Here is a 19,525-nt window from a genome sequence, read left to right as displayed (position 1 = left end):
CTCTGACACGGAAAGCTGATCCCCCTTGGGAGTCCTGGGCACTCTTTGAACCTGTTTTTCCCATCATCAGTGAAGGAATTCCTCATGCATCATCTGTGTTGGCTCATTCAACCCAAATTCACTGAAGCCACCCCCGCTCCCCAGTGTTGGACACTAGGGATACAGAGAGGAGCTGGACATGGGCTCTGTCCTGGAGGGGGGTAGGCTGGGGAGACAGACGAGTCATATGCAGATGGGGTACAATGTAACGGGCGCTGTCACAGGGGTTCCAGGACCGTGGAGGTAAGGGGAGGAACAATGTCGCACAGGTGGGAGGTACTTGGGCTGAGTCTTGAAAGGTGACCAGAATTCTCCAGGTGTGCATGTGTGGATGGAACAGTGTGTGCAGAGGCCCTGAGTGGACCACAAGGAGCTCGTAGCACTGGAACCTAGGCCCAGGGTGGAGAATGGTGGGGGGAGCGAGATTGGCAGGGGCAGAGGGAAGAGGGCAGGCTGGGGGGCAGCTGGGAGGCTCAGGCTGTCCTGGTAGTGCCTGGCTCAAACTTAAGTGTCCTGAAGACAGGACGTGCCCCAGCCCCAAGCTCAGACCCAGGGAGAAGAGGCCAGGGTTTAGAAGCTGGCCTTCCTGATTGCTGGTTTATCTGTATCTATCAGTGGTTATGCCTGGAACTAGAGGGAGAGAGCAGAGCTCAGAGGCTGGCGACTCTGACCCCTTGGGCGTGTTGACTCAGTGGGTGGAGTGGGAGGCGACCTTGGGGCAGATGGAGGGTGCAGGAGGACGGTCGGCATGAGGTTCAGCCTGTGCAAAGGCCAGGGCCAGAGAGCCTGGCATAAGTAGGCCAGGGTCAGCCTGGCGGCCAGGGGTGAGGCTGGAGAGATGGCTGAACTGGGTCAGACCCTCAGCCAGCCAGGCCTGGTCCCGGTTCTGGACCTGGGCCGAGCCGAGCTTCCCCCTCTCTGTTCGCTCCTCCCTTCTGTCCTAGGAGCAAACCTTCCCAGCAGCGCTGGCCGCTGCGCGGCCTGGAGGGTGGCCAGAGCCCTCATTCTCCACCGGCCTGGCTCTGTGACCTCGGCCAGCTCGCTCCTCCTCCTTGGGTTCTGGGCTCTGAACACTGGAATTGCTAGAGCTGATTTCTGGGCTCCTGCTTTCAGCTTCTTTGATCTAATTCTTGCAGCTTAAATTGCTTCCTAAACAGGCCTTTCAGGAAACTGTGAGGCTCATGGCGCTGCTGGTGGCTGTGTGCAAGAGCCCAGGGGCCTCTCCAGGCTCCCCCTTCTCTTTCCCTCAGGCCCCCAACGCTGGGAGGGTGGGTGGGAAGGGGCAGGGTTATTGGCCTTCCCGGGCAGAGGGATGGCCAGAGAGGTTAAGGGGGTTGGCCTGAGGTCACACAGCAGTGGGACAGGTGGGCCCTGTATGACGTATGGGCAGAAGCTGAAGTGGCTGTGGGTCCAGAGCAGGGGACAGGCCAGCCCTCAGACCCTCGGCAGGCGGGGACCATCAGCCCCGCTCTCCCTTCTGTGCATCCGTGTTCCACCCTCACCCCTCCATTCTCACCTCCTTCCTTCCCTGTTTCTCCCCTCCCTTGAATCCTGTGGGGCTGGCTCAGCCAAGGTGTGTGTGGGGTGAGCCCTGCCCACGCTTTGGGGTCGCCAGGCCAAGATGGAGGCTCCAAAGTCAGAGGATGTGTGTTCAAGTCCAGACTCTGCCATGGAACTTGGGCAAGTTGCCTCCCCTCACTGAGCCTCAGTTCTCTTTTCTGAAAAATGGCAACAGTGAAAGGCCTACCCAGCAAATCCTAAACGCCAACCTCTAGCCAGGTGGTTTGCACACGGCAGGTGCCAGAGACGCGGAGGTTCTCTCTTGGGAATGAGAGGGGCTTTTCTACTTCTGTTCTTCCTCTTCCCTCTGGCCTGCTAAGCAGTCTCCGCAGCCTCTGGTTAATTTTACTGGCATCTTCCAGTTACTGAAGCAACGTTGTTCCCATCTTGGAGATGAGAAAATAGGGAATCAGAGAGGTTGAGTGACTTGTTCAGGGCCACACAGCAGGTGAGTAGTACAGCTGGGACTGACACCCATATCAGTTTGCTCACAAACTCATGTTGGCCCTAGAAGCTGGCCTAGCTTGCCTCAGTTTCCCTCAGCTAGGCTGCGAAGTTGGGGCCTGTGTCTTGGGGGTTCGGGATTGCAGCGTTGCCCTGAGCAGGCCCAGTGATAAGTAGGCCCGGGGGTGTGGAGATCCCGGCTGGAGCCAGCAGCCCAGATGGGGTGTGAGATACAGGGCCATAGATGGGGCTGTCAATCAGGTGCCTGGCTGTCCCAGCCTCTGTCAGGGCACCTGGCTGCGGCTCCCTCTCCTCCCCTCCCCTCCCAGAGCCCTTTCCTGAGTCGGTCCAGTCTGGGTCTCTTGCATTTGGTCAGCACACGGCTACAAGGTTCAGGGTGCTGGACTGCGGGGCGCTGATAGGCGCAGCACCTTCATGTGCCAGGGCTGCGTGTGGATACAAGTCCAGACTCTGCTGTGGAGTCTGGGCCTCGCAGGAGATGGGCCAGTTGGAAGCCTAGAAGACGGGTCCAGGCTGAACAGAGGGATGTGGGGGTCATCCATCCGCCAGGGGACCCCTGAGGGGGAGGGGAGGTCAGAGGGGGAGTTGGGTCCGGACCAGCGCTAGATGCCCCCGAGGCCTAGGAAGAGGAGACCGACCGTCCAGGAGTGTGAGACGCTGCAAGGTCTGGGAGGCCGTGTGGGAGAGTCTGGCTTTGGAGACTGGAAGGTCACAGGGTGGGGCTGGGAGTCCTCGGGGGAGGTTAGGTCACCAGCGTGGAGGAGAGCGCTCCCTACAGAACTGGAGGCATTTATTCCGAAGTGCGGTGGAGAAGGCAGAGTGCTGGAAGGAGGCGGTGAGAAGGGATGTGACTGAAGGCTGGAGGGGCCTCCAGGGCCAAGGGTTTTCCACACAGGACAGAGATGATCTTGCGGCTCTAGGCTAAGGCATGAGGGTCCGGAAGAGGGACACTTGGAGACAGTGCTGCCGCTTTCCTGTGGGTGTGACACCAGCCAGGGAACTGCTGGGTCACCACTGGTCTGATTCTGTCCGGGAGCTCTAGGAAGGCTGGTGGAACAAAGGAAGGGAGGTCGTGGGTGCGGCCAGGCAGCCCTGAGCGCCATCGTGGTTGTGCCCTGTCGGCCCGCGGGCCTGGCGTCACCTCTAGGCATCAGAAATGAGGAAATTCAGGCTGTGGAGTTAGTCGGTTCCTCTCCCTGCTCTGTGCGTACCAGCTGTGTGACCTTGGGCAGGTCTCTCCCCCTCGCTGAGCCTCAGTTCCTGGCCTGTGCCATGGGGATGAGGGTGCCCACTTCCCAGACCTGTGGGGAGGGAGCACGCGGGGACCACCTCACTCAGCATATCCCTCGGGGCCTCCAGTCCTCAGGAAGTGATGCTCTTCTGATTTTCTGTCGTCCCAGGTGCCCAGGAGCTGCCCTCTGCTGCCTTGTCTCGGCCTCCCCTCCCGGGTCAGCGGTCACCATGTTCTCCTGTGTGAAGCCCTATGAGGACCAGAACTACTCGGCCCTGAAACGGGCCTGTCTGCGCAGGAAGGTGCTCTTTGAGGACCCGACCTTCCCCGCCACCGACGACTCACTGTATTATACGGGCACCCCAGGGCCCGCCGTCAGGTGGAAGCGCCCCAAGGTCAGTGTCTGGTCCGAACTGGTGCCGAGGTGGGCAAGCCCAGACCCACCCAGTCTGCGGGGGACAGCGGGTGACTGGCAGGGGTCGCTCTGAGGCCCCAGGCAGCCGAGAAAGTGGAGTGGCTGATGCGGGGCCCGCCTGCTGTGGGATTTCATCTGGTTGGGGAGCCAGGAGAGCGGCCCCCAGTTCCGTGGCCACCGCTGCCCAGCCAGGACCTCTCTGGGCCTCAGCTTCCTTATGAGGAAAGTGGGGCCCTCTGTTCTGCAAACCCTCCTGCCAGGGTTGTTTTTCGGATACAAATGAGGTGACTTGGACGTGCCTTTTTTTTTAGTACAACGTAGAGTGACATTCAAGTAGAAGGAATTTACTTCGCTGATTATTGTCATAGTGATTTTGAAATAGTCATTTGCTGTACATGGAAGGTATTTATTAAAATGGTTAATCAGTAATAATAGTAATAGTAAGAAATACCGCATAGAGTTGTGGGCATTAAAAGAGACGATGCGTGAACGCCTGGCGCCAAGCCTGGCGCCCGTAAGCCAGCTGTCACCATTATTGCCGGGATCTGTGAATTACGGAGCATCTGTCTGGCGGCTCCCTCTGTCCCAGCCTTGGTCGCTGTGGCTGGAACGTGTTGAACAGAAGCTTCTGGCCTCATGGCATGATCTCATTCTCTTTAACCCTGATTCCTGAGTGTGAGAGTGGGTGTCCCGGGGGCCTGGGTGACGGAGAGGCTGCTGAAGGCCAGTGCCCCAGGCCCGCTCCCCAGTCTCCGCGGCTGTGCTGGTGACACTGAGAGTTGGTCACACCGGAGGGACTTCAGTACAGGAGACGGTGCTGGACCGAGGTGCCTGGGGCGGGGGAGACTCCCCCTCCAGTACTCAGAGGAGGCATCTCAGAGTTGAGGGGTGAGAGCGTGGGGTGTGAGAAAGACACGAGCTTGAAACCTCAGCCTTATTTGGGACGTGGCAGGAGCGTGGGGTGTGTGGGGTGAAGTAAGGGGAGAGGAAGCCCCGGGGGCCCTGGGGTCGGCAGGGCTGGGCCAGGGCAGCTGTGCTCTGAGGCAGCGGGGATCTTAGGCCAGGCTGTCAGCAGCGTGTGACGGGGGAAGATTTGCACGTTACAAAGTGCCTTCCAGCCCCGCTGGACATTTTGGGAAAGTGAAATTCAGTTTTCATGTTCCTCTCACAGGCCAGGCTCTCAAGTCCCTTCCAATGCACAGAGTCCAATGTTCTTGGACTGGGGTGCTTAAGAGGTAGGGAAACTGGGTCTGGGAGGGGCAAGCACGTGCCCCGATCGCCCAGCGGGGCACAGCAGAGTGGCCTGCACTGGTCCTGCAGGCCACTGGGCTGTCCCTTCCTCCCCAGGCTCCTGCCCACCCTGGCCCACCTCCCCGGTCCCAGATAGAGGGTCCTTGGTGACCCCTGGGGGCCTCAGCCCCATGAGCTGCGCTGCCTTGGTTCTCCGAACTCCCAGCCTCCTCTCGGCCTGGCCTGAGACTCCTGCCCCTTGGTGAACCCCCAACCCCCATGGCTTCCTCCCTCTCCTATGTTTGGTGGGTGGGGAAGGAGGCCGGCCTCAATAGGCCTTTGTGAGGCCTTGGGTGCTCGAGCTCCCTGCCCTCCTCTCACTCCACCCCCTCGCTGCTCCCCTCCTGACCCTCTGCTGCCCTCTGGCCATCACTCAGACAGTTTAGATCCTGTGGCTCTGGAAGGAGGCTGGTGAGGCATGGCTGGGGATGGTTTTGGGCTTGCTGCAGTGAGAGGAGGAAATGCCAAGCTGGCTGGGCTCAGCATCCCCCTGCTGTGTGACCCTGCTGGAGTCACCTGCCCTCTCTGGGCCCTTTGCCTGCCAGTTCAGGAGTCCTGCCACGGCACACTCTCCTTCGCTGCCTTTCTCACTGGGCTTGGTGCCTAGCTGTTCCTAGACACATCAAGAGGAGGAGCGGAGCTGCCCCTGCCTTGGATGTGGAGGCCAGTGACAGGCGGCTTGTGGTGGTTGGCATTGAGACGGAGACGACTGAGCGGGGCCCAGGGGCGGCGGTGGGGGTCAGTTCTGGGTTGGGAGGCAGTTCAGGGCCAGGCACTTCTGAGTGGTGTGGGATGACGGGGTGAGACGGTGTGGACTGGGGTGTGTGTGATGGACGGCCCTTTGTAAGTGGGGCTGTGGGTGGTGGCAGGGTGGGATGGCGGGCAGGCCCTGCTCCACAGCATGCGGGATGTAGGGTTGGTGGAGCAGGAAGTCAGGCTTACTTGCCTCAGGCTGGTGGGGTGGGGCCAGCCCAGTGGGGTGACCATTAACTCCCTTGAGGCAGAGCATGGCCCGAGGCAGCCTTGTTTCTATGGAGTCCCATTTCCTGGGTCCTGTGACCTGACTGTTTACAAATGGAGCAAAAAGCCAACTTTCTCGAAGGCCCAGGGGAAGCCCGTCTTCACTCGCACCCCTCCCCTAGCTCCTTCTCTTGACATGAGTTGTGGCCTCTCTGCTCTTGGGGGGATCTCCTCGGCCAGCCTCCCTGCCTGCCAGCCTCCCTCTTCTTTCTCCCAAAATGGAATGAGGAGGCTGGCTTTTGAGCCAGATGGCCTTGGCCCTACCTTGCAGGAGGTGTGACCTTGAACAAGTCACTTCCCCTCCCCGGGCCTCAGTTACCTCATCTGTGAATGGGGAGAATAGTTCTCGCTGCTCCTGGTTTCTGGAGGTTGAAGTGATTTGAGGTATATCTGTGCTGTTCAGCACACAGGGGGCAGATGACAACCTGCCTGCTCTCACCGCCTGCTCCTGCCAGCCTGGTGTTGGGGACCGAGAGCCAGCCCTGCCCGGAAGTCCCATCTCTTGGACTCTCTGGTCCACTTCAGTCCCACCCAGGGCACCTGCCTCGGCCCACACCCTCCTCCCAGGTCCAGTGTTTCTTTGTGTTTTTTTCCCATTCAGTAAACATCTGCTGGCCTCCCTTAGGGGCCTGGCCAGGGAGATAAGAGGAGATAAGAGACTGGAGGAGGCCTGGGACTCAGGGGGAATCCCAAGGGGATGGGTGGATGGGAGGCTTCCTCCTCTGTCAGGCCCAGGGCCTTAGTACTGCTGCTTCTCATCCCTGCGTACCACTCCACCCCATGTCCCCCCTTGCTGCACTGTGCCTTGTCCCATCTCTGGGGATGATAAGCCTGCAGGTCCTTTGCTGGAACCAAGAAGGGAACAAATAGGGATCCCACAAGCAGACGTCAGTTTTGCAACCTCCCAGAATTCTCGCAAGGTGGCCTGGTGGTCCCCGCCCCATCTGGGGCTCATGCTCGCACCAGCACCTGGAGAAGGCCCCGCTCCTTGGCTGTGCTGAACATGAGGCCCCTTTATGTCGTGAAGCAGGCAGTTTGCGTCAAGTCCAGCCACCTGGGCCTCTGCCCTGCCCCGCCCAGGAATGATCCCCTCCCTGGCATGTGCTCCGGTGGCCTTGAAGGATGGGAGGATGGGGCGGGGAGGCAAGTCTGTTGCAGAGGGGATGGGGCACAGGCTGTAACCCCTGAGAACACTGCCCTGTTTTCGGTCCCAGGCAGAGGTCCTGCTTCCTTCCTGGGCCTCAGTTTCCCCGTTCTAATCGATTCCAGCTGTGATCTTAGCTTCCAGGAGGGAGGTGACTGGGGTGAAGGTGGATGGATGAGGAGAAGCGGGGAGAGCAGAGGGGCTGAAGGCGCCCTGGATCCGTTGACTAGCTGCCTTCCTGTTTCTGCACTGGGCCTGGAAACCTGAAGTTCTGGTTCAGTGAGGAGATGGTTACGGGCTGTGACCTATGTCCGGTGCAGCTGGCCTGGCAGGCTGGAAGGGGCCGAGAGGTGAGAGGTGACCGCAGGAGCAGGAGGCTGTGCCCCACAGAGACGTACGTTGACCGGAGGAGTGGTCACCCCAGCCCTGTCCTGCAGGCCACTCTGCTGTCCCTTCCTCCCAGGGCTCCTGCCCGCAGCAGAACCTGCCGAGTCCTGTTCCTGACACCGGAGGTGGGCAGAGCCAGACCTGGGCCCTGCCCTGGAGCTCTCAGGCTGGTGAGGGAGACCCAAAGGTGAACTTCAGGGAGGGCAGCGTTGGGAGGGAGCACAGCTGGCTGGGGGCCCTGGGGAGGATGGCGTCTGAGGTGGCATCGGTCTCGAGGCTGTGGCTGGATCCCATCTTGGGGGGGAGTTTGGAGTCTGCATTCCCCTCTGGAGCCTCCCTGCCCATCAGCCCTCTCCATGCCTGTTCTGCTGGCATCACCACCTCCAGGCAGCCTCCTCTGATCTCTCCCTGGGTTCCTGCTGTCACAGCTGTGCTCACGTGGAGGGTTACGCTCAGGCTTCTCCTCCTCAAGGGCGCTGCCTGTGGGCTGGGCATTTTCTGACTGGCTCTGTCCTCTGTGCTTAGCCAATGGCCCAGGAAAGGTGGAATGACAAACACTGGTCTTGAGAAGCCGGGGCTGTATGGTGACAAAGGTGAGGGTCTGCGCTGCCCCTGCCCCCTTGGTCTCATTGCCATATAGCAAGTCCCCCAAGCTGGGCTAAGGACAGGTGCAGGGGATGGAGAAGGGATGGTAGCTTTGTCACTCATAAGTCCTGGCCCAGCTGGAGGCTCTGGAGCTGACTGTCTGAATTGGAATCTCAGTTCACCTCTTCCTCTGTGGCCCTGTGCAAATGACTTACCCTCTCTGTGCCTTGGTTTCCTCATCTATAAAATGGGGATGCTAACCGTACGTGTCTCACAGGGTTGTTCTGCACAGCTGGGCACACAGCAGGTGCCCAGTCACTGCAAGCTGTGTCTGATTGTTCCATTCAGGGTGTCCCAAAGTGGCCGCTGGACTCCAGGTGTCCCAAGGTGGCTGCTGGACTCCAGGGTGTCCCAAGGTGGCCGCTGGACTCCAGGGCCAACCCCAGGTGCCGCCGCCAACCTCAAGTCATTTCTCTATCTTGAGCTGGAAAACCCGCGCCTCTCCTGGCAGCGGGAACACACCCAGACCACCTCCTCCTCTCCGCTCCCTCCCAGGCTGGCAGATTCGCCCCAGGTCTCTGCTCTATCGCAGGGAGTCAGGGCAGTGCCGAGCCTGGAACCAGGGACTCCGGAGCCCTGAGCTCAGTCTCTCCCAGGGGCCAGAGGAGTGTCTGGGGCAGGCTGGGGTGGCTGGACCTGCCCACAGGCTGCCCTGGCAGTGCCGCTTAGTGGGGAGGAGAGCTCTATTCCGGGGGCTGGGCTCTGTCTCATCCATCCACCTGCCTCATGACCCCAGGCGCCCTGCCCCATCCTGGGCCTGGCATCCTCCCCTGTGGAATGGGTGGTCCTGTCTCTGTGCAGGGCCCACAAGGGGGAGGGGTGCCTCGAAAGTCACGTCCTCTGATGCCAGGCGGTAGCTGTCTCTTTTCCCATGGTGGGGATGTGGCTGGGGTCCTCCAGGTACGAAGCCCCCCTCCACCCTTGTCCTGCCTGCCCTTCCGGGCCCCAGGGAGGCAGATGCTAAGTCATGGCTCCCTCTGGCTCAGAATTCTCAGCTGGGCCTGGGAGATAAGATAAGGAGGGCAGCTGGGTGGGAGGCAAAGCCACTGCTTCCTGAGAGCTCACTGGGTTTCCAGCCTCACTGGGTTTCCATGACCTGGGGCAGTGTTACTCAGACCTGTGGCATTCCGCAGTCTGTACTCTGGGGGATCCTCTTGCAGCTTGGCCCTGGGTCACCCTGAAATCCCATCTGGAGTGCTCATGCCCTCAGGGGAGTTACAGCGCTCAATGGCCCTCCCAAACTCTGGTTTTCCCAGGTAGAGGTGGCAACAGGAGTCCTGAACACCTTAGTGAGACCTGATGGCCCTTTGCCCCGTTTTCCCCGGCCAAGTGCTCTGCCTGCATGTTCTGTGGAGTCCTTACACAGCCCTGCAAGCATAATAATCTACTTCCTTTGCACGGGGAGGAAATGGAGGCTCAGAGAGGTTGAGCCACTGGCCCAAAGTTGCACAGCCGGTAAATGGGGAGCAGGAATTTGAATTCTGACTCCCTGACTCTGCTGCCCTCTGCTGGCTGCCTCCAGTAGGACCTCAGTAGCTCTGTTGTGATTGAACTGGTTCAGGAACACCAGCTGAAGTGGAGGCAGGCCAGTGCTGTGTGGCTGCGGTATGTTGTTCAACCTCTCTGGGCCTCAGTTTCCTCATCTGTGAAATGAGCACAATTCCCACCTCTCAGGACCATGGTGAGGATAGATCACGGTGCCAGCAGGAAGGAAGGCATGTCTCAGTGTTTACCTCCCCCAGCCCGTATTGTTGCCCCCCTTGGAGAGCAGTCACTTGCTCTCAGCTCTGTAGAGTGAAGATGCTGATGGGTGAGGAGGAGGGGACTGGGGTGGGCACTCGGGAAGCTCTGGGGGTGTCTGCTCAGCTCTGCTCGGCATTTCTTGCTGTGTGTCCTTGAAAGTCACTGCCTCTCTCTGAACCTTCATTCCTCATCCATAAAATGGAATAAAAATGCCACACTGCTTGGGTGGGGTGAGGGTCAGATGAGACAGCCCGAGGATGTGCCCATATGGGTCCTGGGATGGTTGTCTCCTCGCTTCTCCCTGGCCCTTTGCACTCGTCATGTGCAATTTTGATGTGTTTCTGCCCTGCACCTCACCCCACTTTGTGACTGTGGGCCCCTGAGAGCTGGCTGGGATGGCCCTGCAGGGCTGCTGGTGCTGGAGGATGATGGACACTGAGCCCTTGCTGGTCAGGGAGGACCACAGAGGGCAGGAGGAAGGTGGTGGCCCGGGTCCAGCCCCTCGAAGTCCTTCCACAGTATTTGCTCATCATCCAAGCTTCGGCAGAAGAGAAGAGTTCTTCAGCCAGGGGAGGGGAGAAGGGCTTCCTGGGCAGCCCTGGGGGAAGCTGGACTTGGAGAAACTGACCCAGGGCCCCAGTCGGCAAGGGGAGGCGTGCGAATCTCCAGCAGACAGTGAGGTCTCCTCTCGGCTTCTCCACAGGACATATGCGAGGACCCCCGCCTCTTTGTGGATGGCATCAGCTCCCACGACCTGCACCAGGGCCAGGTGGGCAACTGCTGGTTTGTGGCGGCCTGCTCGTCCCTCGCTTCCCGCGAGTCACTGTGGCAAAAGGTGAGGCCTGGGTCAGGCAGGGGTGCTGGGGAGACTTAACTCAGCCTGGCGCCCTCCCCATCAGATGGGGGAGGTGCAGCCTGAGTGAGCAGGTGAGACGTTACGACAGCCTGTGTGGGGATGGGGCGGGGTGATGCCAGGGCTCCCCAGTGCTGACTGAGCATCAGAATTGCCTTCCCTGCCCCTGCCAGCTCAGGGGCAGGTGCTGGGAATCTGCAGAGCTCCCAGTTCTGATGCGGCCGCTCTTGACTGTTGGGGGCCCACTGAGCAGAATACGCACCTGTGAAATGTGGAGGCTGCCTAAATCACGTGCAGTGTGGAGACACCACTAACCGCGGCTCAGGAGGCCCCTGCCAGTATCTGCTGTGCGACTTGGCCAGCTCTTGTCCTTCTCTGGGCCTCACTCTTCTCACTCTGAACAGCTGGAGTGATCCAGACAATCCTGTTTCATGGTTCCAAGCAGCTGATATTCTGGACCAGAACCACAGGGTTTTAGGTTGGAAAGAATGGGCTCCGGTCCTGACACTTCGCCCTCTCGTGGCAGCATTCGGCGGTGCAGCCCTTAAGTCCAACACTCAGAGCTCCCTCCTTGGGGAAGCAGGGAGGCTGGAGTTGTGGTTTCTAAAGAGTAACTGATGGGGACTGCGTCCTGGGTTCCCACGCCAGCAAATACAAGTCATTGCCCCTTTCTCATCCCTGCCCTTTCTGCTCTTTCTGTAGGGACTAGCGGTAGGGCTTAAGAACACCGGGCATCCGAGTCTTACAGGCTCAGGTGCGTGTCCCAGCCTCGCCGTTTCATAGCTTTGTAATTAGCCTCAGGTTACTCATCCAGAAAGTTGGGATATCAGAGTAGCTCCCTCTCGGGGAGCTGTGAGGGTGGAACAAGGTACTGTGCTTACAGGGCCTTGTGCAGGGCAGCGCTGCAGTGACCAGTGTTGTGATCATTAAGATTCATGGAACATGATGGGTGTTCCTGGGCAAGCAGGGTGCAAGGGGCAGATGAGTTTGTTCTCATCCTCTGAGGCATCCCTCAGCCATCAGAGGGAGCTGTGCCCTTCGCCGAGGCTGGGACTGTGGTAGGTGTCCTGTTGTCATGTCTTCTGAACAAGGGTGTGACCTCTCAAAGCCACCCCCGAGTGGGCATCCCTGGGGCCTGGCCCCGGTGGTCCTGTGGGATACGGGAAGCTCTGTGCTGTAGGCCCCACGGCAGAGGCCACTGCTGAGATCCGTAGACATGGGTGGTCACGGGGCGTCCAAGCTGGGAGGGCCTTGGAGAGCCTCATGGCCCACAGAGGCTCGGGATCTGGCGCTGTTCTTCGGGTGTAGAGCTGTCCTCACCCTCCTGCCTCCAGGCTCCAACCCCCTTCTCTGAGCCCAGAACAAGGTGCCCCGATCAGGTGGCACATGGGAACCCTGTGGGGCTGGCCTTACACCTCCCACCCAGCCCTGTAATTGCCTGTTTATCTGTGATCTCCCCTCTCGAGCTCACAGACAAAGCTGGTCTATATCTTCCTGCTGAGCCCAGCAGGAGCCCGGCACAGAGAGAGCTCAAGAAAGTTTTGAGAACAGAGTTCCTCCCCAGCGACTGGCCAGCAGCCCCAGGCCTCCCGGGGCCTGCAGTGGGGCAGGGGCCTGGCCCTCTGTGTCCCCTCCTGGGGAACGGGCTGTCTAGTCATGTGTAGAGATGAGCCTCAGCTTACCGGGTGCCCTGCCCTGGGCCCGACCCCGGGGACAGCTCTCCACCTAGCAAGTGGAAGAAGGGGCCCCGGACCCGCAGGCAAGAGGTTTTTGTTGGTGCTTTGTGACCACGGGCAGGCCTGTGTTTGTCTCTGGGCCTAAGGTTCCTCCTGCAGGGTGTTGGGGCACCCAGCCTGGCTTGTCTGGAAGCTTCAGGGGCAGATCTCCAGGAGCTTAGGTCCCTGGGAGGTTGGGCGAGTCAGGGCTGCTCTGGGCTAATTGCACTCTGCCTTCTGGTGCTGCTGTGGTGACAGACCCTGGGTCCCGGCAGCAGGCACGAGGCCCCAGGGAGCTCATTACTGTGCCTTACCTCCCCTCCTGTCCCTGCTGACTGGGCCCTGTTTCTTGTCACCCCTCACTTGCTGGGCCTGTTGCCCTGCAGGGCCTCCCCTGCCCCACCCTGTTTTCTCCATGGAATGGGGGCGCTCAGCCTGAGCTGCACCCCTGCTCCCTCCACCCACCTCACACTCTGGGGGTGCTGAGCCTCAGTGCAGGCACATCACGCCCCGACACACATGCCCCCTTCTCCAGGAAGCCGCCCCTTTACCTCTAGTACTTGACACGGCCTGGGGCCGACAGGCAGGGGATTTGAAGCCAGCGGGTCCTGGGTTTGATTCTGACTGGGTTTCTCGCTAGTCGTGTGACCTTGGTCAGGTCATGTTTCTTCTCTTGGCCTCTGTGTAAACCTGACTTTTCCAGTCCCCATGGTAGTGGGAGGATTAAAGGAGCCCACGGGGTAGGGGTGTGGGGCAAGCCCATGGCATTTAGCAGCAATCTAAATCCCTCTCTGCCCCTCCTCTGGCCTCCCACCTATTCCTCTCTTCTGCCGGACACTTCTAGGAAGCAGGCCTCCCCGTCCTATGGGATCCCTGATGGGGGCATTATGGTCTCCCCAACTTGACTGTGCATTCCCTGAGGGCAGGGCAGTGGACTTCAGGTGACCAGGTTTTGTGGACCAGACGTCAGATGTGACGCTGGGGTGGAGCATTTGCCATTAGCCTGGCCTGGCCCAAGCCAGGTGAGCGCACCTTCCCTAGAGCCTGGCGTGGCCCCAGGCGCAAGGGCAGGCCTGAGCCCTGCTCTGAGTCACGGGGTACCCAGGCCCAGGAGGAGACAGCCATGACCCCGGTGGGGGGAGAGCAGAATTGAGCAGAAACCCAGCGGGGTGCCCGAGTGTCTGAGAGCGAGTTTTGGGGGGTGGGCATCCTGGGCCGCGGCCTAGGGGAGGCACCTGGTGGCAGGGCCTCGCAGTCTTTTAGTTCCTCTTAAAAACGTTTCCCATCCCACCCCTGCCCATGTTATATGAGCAATCCCCGCCCTTTAGCATATAGCAGTTCATGTACCACGAGATAATTGAGCACCAGCTATGCCCCAGCGCCACTCTAGGTACTGGGGACAGGTGATTTTAAAAACTATCTGGAAACAGCCAGTGTTGAGGGTTTTCTACATTTCCTTCTAGTCTTTTTTCCATTGGGGGTTAAAGAGGGGCTTGTTCATTTGTTACGATCACATGTTTGCAGTCACGGATGCCAGTCTGGACCTTGCTTTTCTCTTCTCTATTCACTCCTACGTCCAGCCTTTGGTGGGGCCTCCCAAGGCATCTGGTGGCCAAGCAGAGGTTTGTGGGAAGCAGTGGGCCAGCCCCACCCGCAGCCTCCCGCCTGCCCTTCCTTCCCCTCTGGCCGTCCTTGGTCCCCACAGCTCCCTCCCTCCTGCCCTGCCTGTCTGTGAGGCCCCAGCCCTGGTAACGGCTTCCACCTTCAGCCTCTTCCTGCCGGTCGGTAACCCTCTGCCCAGGCCGAGACCAGGCCCTTCCCCAGGGTCCTGCGGCCTCTGAATCCTCATTGGTAGAAGCTGGACACCTCCCACCATGTCCTGCAGGCCCGGAGCGGTGGCGGCATTCTCTCCCTTCAGTGATGCCTCCAGACCACACCCTCCCCATATAGACCCCTGCACGCTCATGCCATTAGTCCCCCACTCCCCCCACCCCCGGCCCCCACCAGCAGCCCACCTTACAGCCATCCCCTGGCACCCAGCTACCCTGGCACCCAGGCATCAAGGGCTCAGCACCTCCAGTTTCCCAGCCTTTCCCACCCCAAGTACTGCTGCGTCCCAGGGGTTACTGTGCCTGTGTGGCTGACACCCTGCCCTCATCACCCTGGCCCAGTTCTTGGTTCTGTTCCTCCATCACCCTCACCTTCCAGCCGTCTCCCTCCTTCCTGTGCCCGACGCACAGATGTCTCTAAACCACATTTTGACTTCGGTCAATGCGCGTGTACTCTCTCCCCATGTGCCCGTCTTCCTCTTGTCATCCTTGTCCTTAGGCCCCATGATCCATCAGCTATTCTCTTGTCAGTGTCATTCGTTCATTCATTCATTCAGGATTTCTGAGGGCCTCCTATGTGGCAGCCCTGTGCTAGGTAGTGACTAGAGTGATGAACCAGACAGCCACAGTCCCTGCCCTCTTGGTGGGGAGACATCACAGACAAAAACGAAGCAAATGTACAAATAAAAATCAAAATTTAGTGCTGGGAAGGAAATAGCTCCTCCTCATGAAGGAGAGAGAAGCTCCCCGAACAGTCACTCCCCAGACACATTGTTCCCCTCTCCTCTGCTGCTCCAGCTACAAAGTAAAAGGTTCTGTGAGGGACAGGCAGTTTAACATTTGCTGCCTGGTTTTCTCGAATACCATCGGGGAATTGCTGTCAGCAGCCCCCAGAACTGACCCAAGAGCTTGAGGTGTTGTCTTAACAGGATCGGGTGCGTGGTCCCCTTTGGTGACCCTCTTGCTGTTTGTGTAGCCCAAGACCCCACTGACTTACTTAGCTTCCATCTAGCAATTGACTGTGCTTGTGGTCCACTGGGCCCTTCAGATTGTTTTCAGGTACTACACTTTGGCCTGTGCTCCTGTCCTCTTTTCTGTGTGTGGCAGTGTCATGGCAGCTTCCCCTCTCCCTCACCCTCACCCCCAGTTATGCTCACAGTTCTTCCATTTGCCCACGTATAACAGCTGAGCTCCTGGTTCCCCCTCAGGCACCGGGGATACAGACGTTTGTCAGATTCTTCCATGGCCTCAAGTCTCCTGGGGGAAACTGAGGCTCAACACAGGGGTGATAAGTGGTGGGATTTTAGTAGAAGAGCTTCCTGGGCATGTGGCTGCCATGCAGCACAGGGTTGAGGTGGGGCCAGCAGGCAAGAATCATCCAGGTCAGTGATTCTCAAAATACCGCTCCTGGACCAGCGGTATCAGCATCACCTGGGAGGTTGTTAGAAATGCAGGTTCTCAGGCCGCATCCGAGACCGATTAAATCAGAAACTCTGGGGTGGGGCCCAGCACACTGAGTTTTAAGTCCTGCAGCTGGTTTTGATGCTCCCTGAAGTTTGAGAACATCGGTCTAGGTGAGAGATGATGGTGGCTGGGCCGGGGTCCTGGCAGTGGGGCTGGGGAGACGTGTTTCCAGGGTCATCCACAGGCCTTGCCCATCGGGCGTGGAGGGGTGCGGGTGAGGCCGAGTCAAGGAGAGCGCCAAGGTTCGGCTTAGGTGACTTCAAGTCTCAAATCGGTGGGCCCCTCTGGGCCCTATTTCCCACCCTCCTGCCAGGGGCTCTTCAGCCTCTCCTGCTGTGTCTCCAGTGAGCGCTTGCCCCCCGCCTCCTGCCCTCTTACTGCCTGTAAGCAGTGCTCCCTCTTCACAGCAAGCCAGCTCTCAGCCCATCCGTGGTGGCCAGCGCGGTTGCCACAGCTGGTCCCTGAGGAGCCTGCCACCCTCCTGCCGGCCTGCAGTACCGCCATTACCGAGGCACGTGGGGACGCCCGCCCTCCTGCACACTCCATTTTGAGGACGGGGTGGGGCTGGGAAGAGCCAGTGGCAAAGAGGGGCGAGACGAGAAGGGGGGCGAAAGGGGAGACGGGGCCCCTCTTTGGTGGCCTCTCGCCTTGGCCGTGAGGCCCCAGTCCACTCGGCTCCTGGACGGTGGAGGCGGCAGCAGCAAGGGGGCCATGGCGGAGGACGAGCCGAAGCCGACCCAGCTGGACACGCCCCTGGTCCTGGGCGAGGACCTGACCAAGCAGATGCGGCTGCGCGTGGAGAGTCTGAAGCAGCGCGGGGGGAAGCGCCAGGATGGCGAGAAGCTGCCGCCGCCAGCCGAGTCCATGTACCGCATCGACTTCATCCAGCAGCAGAGGCTGGACGTCGTGCTGGACAAGCCGGGCAAGGTCACCATCACGGGCACCTCCCAGATCTGGATGCCCGACCTCACCAACCTCATGACGCGGCAGCTGCTGGACCGCGCTGCCATCTTCTGGCGCAAGGAGGACTCGGAAGCCATGGATTGGAATGAGGCCGACGCCCTGGAGTTTGGGGAGCGCCTGTCCGAGCTGGCCAAGATCCGCAAGGTCATGTACTTCCTCATCACCTTCAGCGAGGGCGTCGAGCCTGCCAACCTCAAGGCCTCCGTGGTCTTTAGCCAGCTCTGATGGCAGCTGCCCGCTGCTACCCTCTCCCTTGGCCCACCTGCCTGACCCCTGCCCATACCCCTTTCCCCCATGTGTGTGTTTGGGGACATTCTTCTAGCTGCTGGCCTGTACTTGGCTTGGCCGGGACCCCTGAGCCTGCGTCCTTCCTTCTCTCCTTTCCCTGGTGCTGGCGCTCCTGTTCACGGGAGGAAGATGCAAGGGCTCCGTAGTCTAGAAGCTGACCTGGCTGCCGCTGCTTCTGCCGTAGACCATGGAGACCTGGTCGGGGCTAGTGTGGGAAGATGGAGAGGCCATGGGAGATGGCCTTCTCTCTGCTCCATTGTTGGGAGAGAGACTGAGAGACCAAGACAGAGACAGACACAGACCGAGAGAGACACCTCTAAGGAACCAGCCATTGGGCTTCCTCCGGAGACAGGGGCCCAGAGATGACAGAGAGATGACAAAGCAGCTTCCTTGGAGAGTCTGGCACGCAGGCATCTGCTGCCCTCCTGGCCATGATGCCCCTTCCCAGTGTCCGTGTCTGGAGGTGAGCACTCAGCCTGCTGCTCCGGGCGCCTTGTGTGGGCCCACGACACCTCAGGGCTCTTAAGACATTGGGCAGGGTTGCTGTGAGGGCTGATTTGGGCAGTGGGCAGTGGCTGGCACGCTGGAGGCTGTGCAGGCCAGCTCTTGGTTTTCTGGGACTTCAGGAGGGGAGAAGTGAAGGGGGAGATCTCAGAAACGTTGCATAGAGATGTATCTATCTGTACATACACATATGTCTTGAGGGAGAGCATGCTACGTTCATATGGTTGTATTCCGTACCTGCCCTGTGGATAAGCCTGAATTGCCCAGCTGGTTCCCTGGTGGCCCTTAGCAGGGGCTTGATCAGGATGGCCTTGGGGAGGGGAAGCTCCTGAGCCGGTGAAGTGGGGAACAGTGTAGTAAACAGGTTTCCCTCTGCCTGGGGGAAGCTGGAGAGAGGGGGTCCAGAGCCCTGGAGCTGGAGACAGTAACATCTCTGGGGCCTGAGGTGTGCCCTCCTGGGATGTCAGTCTTTTCCTGGCTAACTGGTCGGAGGAGGCAGGTGTGTCATCCTGGTGCGGCACCTTTGGTGGGGTTGAGGGGTGGGAATCGGGGGCAGCCTTGGAGGGGAGCTGTGATGGTGATGGTCAGAAGTGGGCTGGAGGTGACAGTGTGGTGTGACGGCGGAACACTGGCCTCAGAGGTCACAGGGCAGAACCCACTCACCAAACAGAGGGAAACTGAGGCACAATTGCCAGCAGATTCAGTTCCAAGCCCCCCTCACGCTGCACAGGCCCAGTGAGCTCCTCTGAGGCCTGGCACCAGCCGAGGGCACCTCAGGAAGCGCCCCCGACACCGTGTCTCCAGGTCAGCCCTGTTTTGTGTCAGGGACGTGCCCGTGACATTTCCCTCGTGAAGCAGAGCCATCGGGGGGCTGCAGGGCCCTGGGAGCAGAGGCACTGAGAGATGGAGGGTCAGAGCCAACCCTAGTGGCCAGGGCTGCCGGGAGGGCAGGCCCCCACTTTGGAGGCAGGCAAGCAGAAGCAGTTGGAGTCGATTCTTCAGTGGGAGATTTGGCCGTGGTGTGAGCGATGGTCCTTTCTAACCTGAAGCTCGGGTGTCTGTTCCGGGACATGCTTGGATTCCTGCCTGCTTCTCTGCTGACTCCGGGGGAGCCTGGAGGCTAGACCCCTGTGGATGGCCCTGTCCTTCTGCCTCTCTGCTTGACCCCTCCCTGCAGCTCTGGGGCCCCTCTGGCTGCAGACTGCTTGTATCCGCTCCCCAGCGCGTCTGCTCTGTGCGGGCATGTGAGTGCCCCTGCCGTGCTCACTGCGTGTCCCCGGTAAAGCCTGTGTGTCCCCGCCTCGTGGTATGTGTTCTCTTCCCAGGAGCCACCCCTCCCTGGGCCCCCTGCACACCCCTGCCCCCTCCTCCTGCCGCTTTCAGGGCTGAGGCCCAGAGCAGGTGGTGACTGGCCCAAGGTCAGACATCAGCATGGGGTTTGAAACTAGGTCCCCTGACACCCAGCCAGGAACCAACAGCCCTGACAGTTTTTTCTCCAGTGGCCCCCAGACCAGCCTCTGTATGAGGCATGGAGAGAGCCATGCTGAGGCCTCGGGGAGACACTTGGGGCCCACAGGGGATGGTGGGGACCCACCAAGCCGTGCTCAATCTGGAGTCTCCCTCCCTTGCAGGGTGGCCGGGCAGGAGGCAGACGGGACAGGGGAGTGACTGAGAGGTGGGGTGGGATCAGGCCTGTGCCCCGATTTCCCTAACATGCTGTATGTCCTCAGGCAGCCCCTGACCCTCTCCCAGCCTCAGACCTTCTAAAGGGAACAGCCTGGTTCTCGGAAGCCCCTTGCGGCCCTGCCCCACTGACCAGAGAAGACCCATGTCACCATGTCGCCTTAGTGCCCCACCTGACCCTGACCCTGACCCTCACTCAATTTGTGGACGGTGACAACAGAGGCCCGGGGAGGAGGCTGCCGGCTCGAAGTCACAGAGGGTGTGTGGAGGGGCCGGCGATGGGGTGC

The 19,525-nt window shown here is 60.0% G+C and overlaps 2 protein-coding genes across 5 annotated transcripts in view; both read left to right on the top strand.

The window, feature by feature from the left end:
- The window catches only part of CAPN5 (calpain 5), a 57,458-nt gene that overhangs the window by 15,984 nt on the left and 21,949 nt on the right, over positions 1–19,525 (top strand). For 3 of the 4 annotated variants that reach the window (XM_073808403.1, XM_033862211.2, XM_073808404.1), the window contains exons 2-3: positions 3,465–3,690; positions 10,643–10,774. In XM_073808403.1, the coding sequence (XP_073664504.1) occupies positions 3,526–3,690; positions 10,643–10,774 (297 nt within the window). In that variant the 5' untranslated portion in view covers positions 3,465–3,525. Of the gene's footprint in view, positions 1–3,464; positions 3,691–10,642; positions 10,775–17,069; positions 17,515–19,525 lie in introns of those variants that run through there. The other variant, XM_073808405.1, reaches the window with a different exon arrangement.
- OMP (olfactory marker protein) lies at positions 16,375–16,988 on the top strand. Its single transcript, XM_073808407.1, has one exon. It carries the CDS (start codon positions 16,512–16,514, stop codon positions 16,986–16,988), a length of 477 nt encoding a protein of 158 aa, XP_073664508.1. The 5' UTR covers positions 16,375–16,511.

The sequence above is a fragment of the Tursiops truncatus genome, chromosome 8 (assembly GCF_011762595.2).
Source record: "Tursiops truncatus isolate mTurTru1 chromosome 8, mTurTru1.mat.Y, whole genome shotgun sequence".
In the NCBI taxonomy this organism is placed as follows: Eukaryota; Metazoa; Chordata; class Mammalia; order Artiodactyla; family Delphinidae; genus Tursiops; species Tursiops truncatus.
Note: the sequence above shows the minus strand (reverse complement) of the source record. Positions and strands in the feature narration are given on the sequence as shown.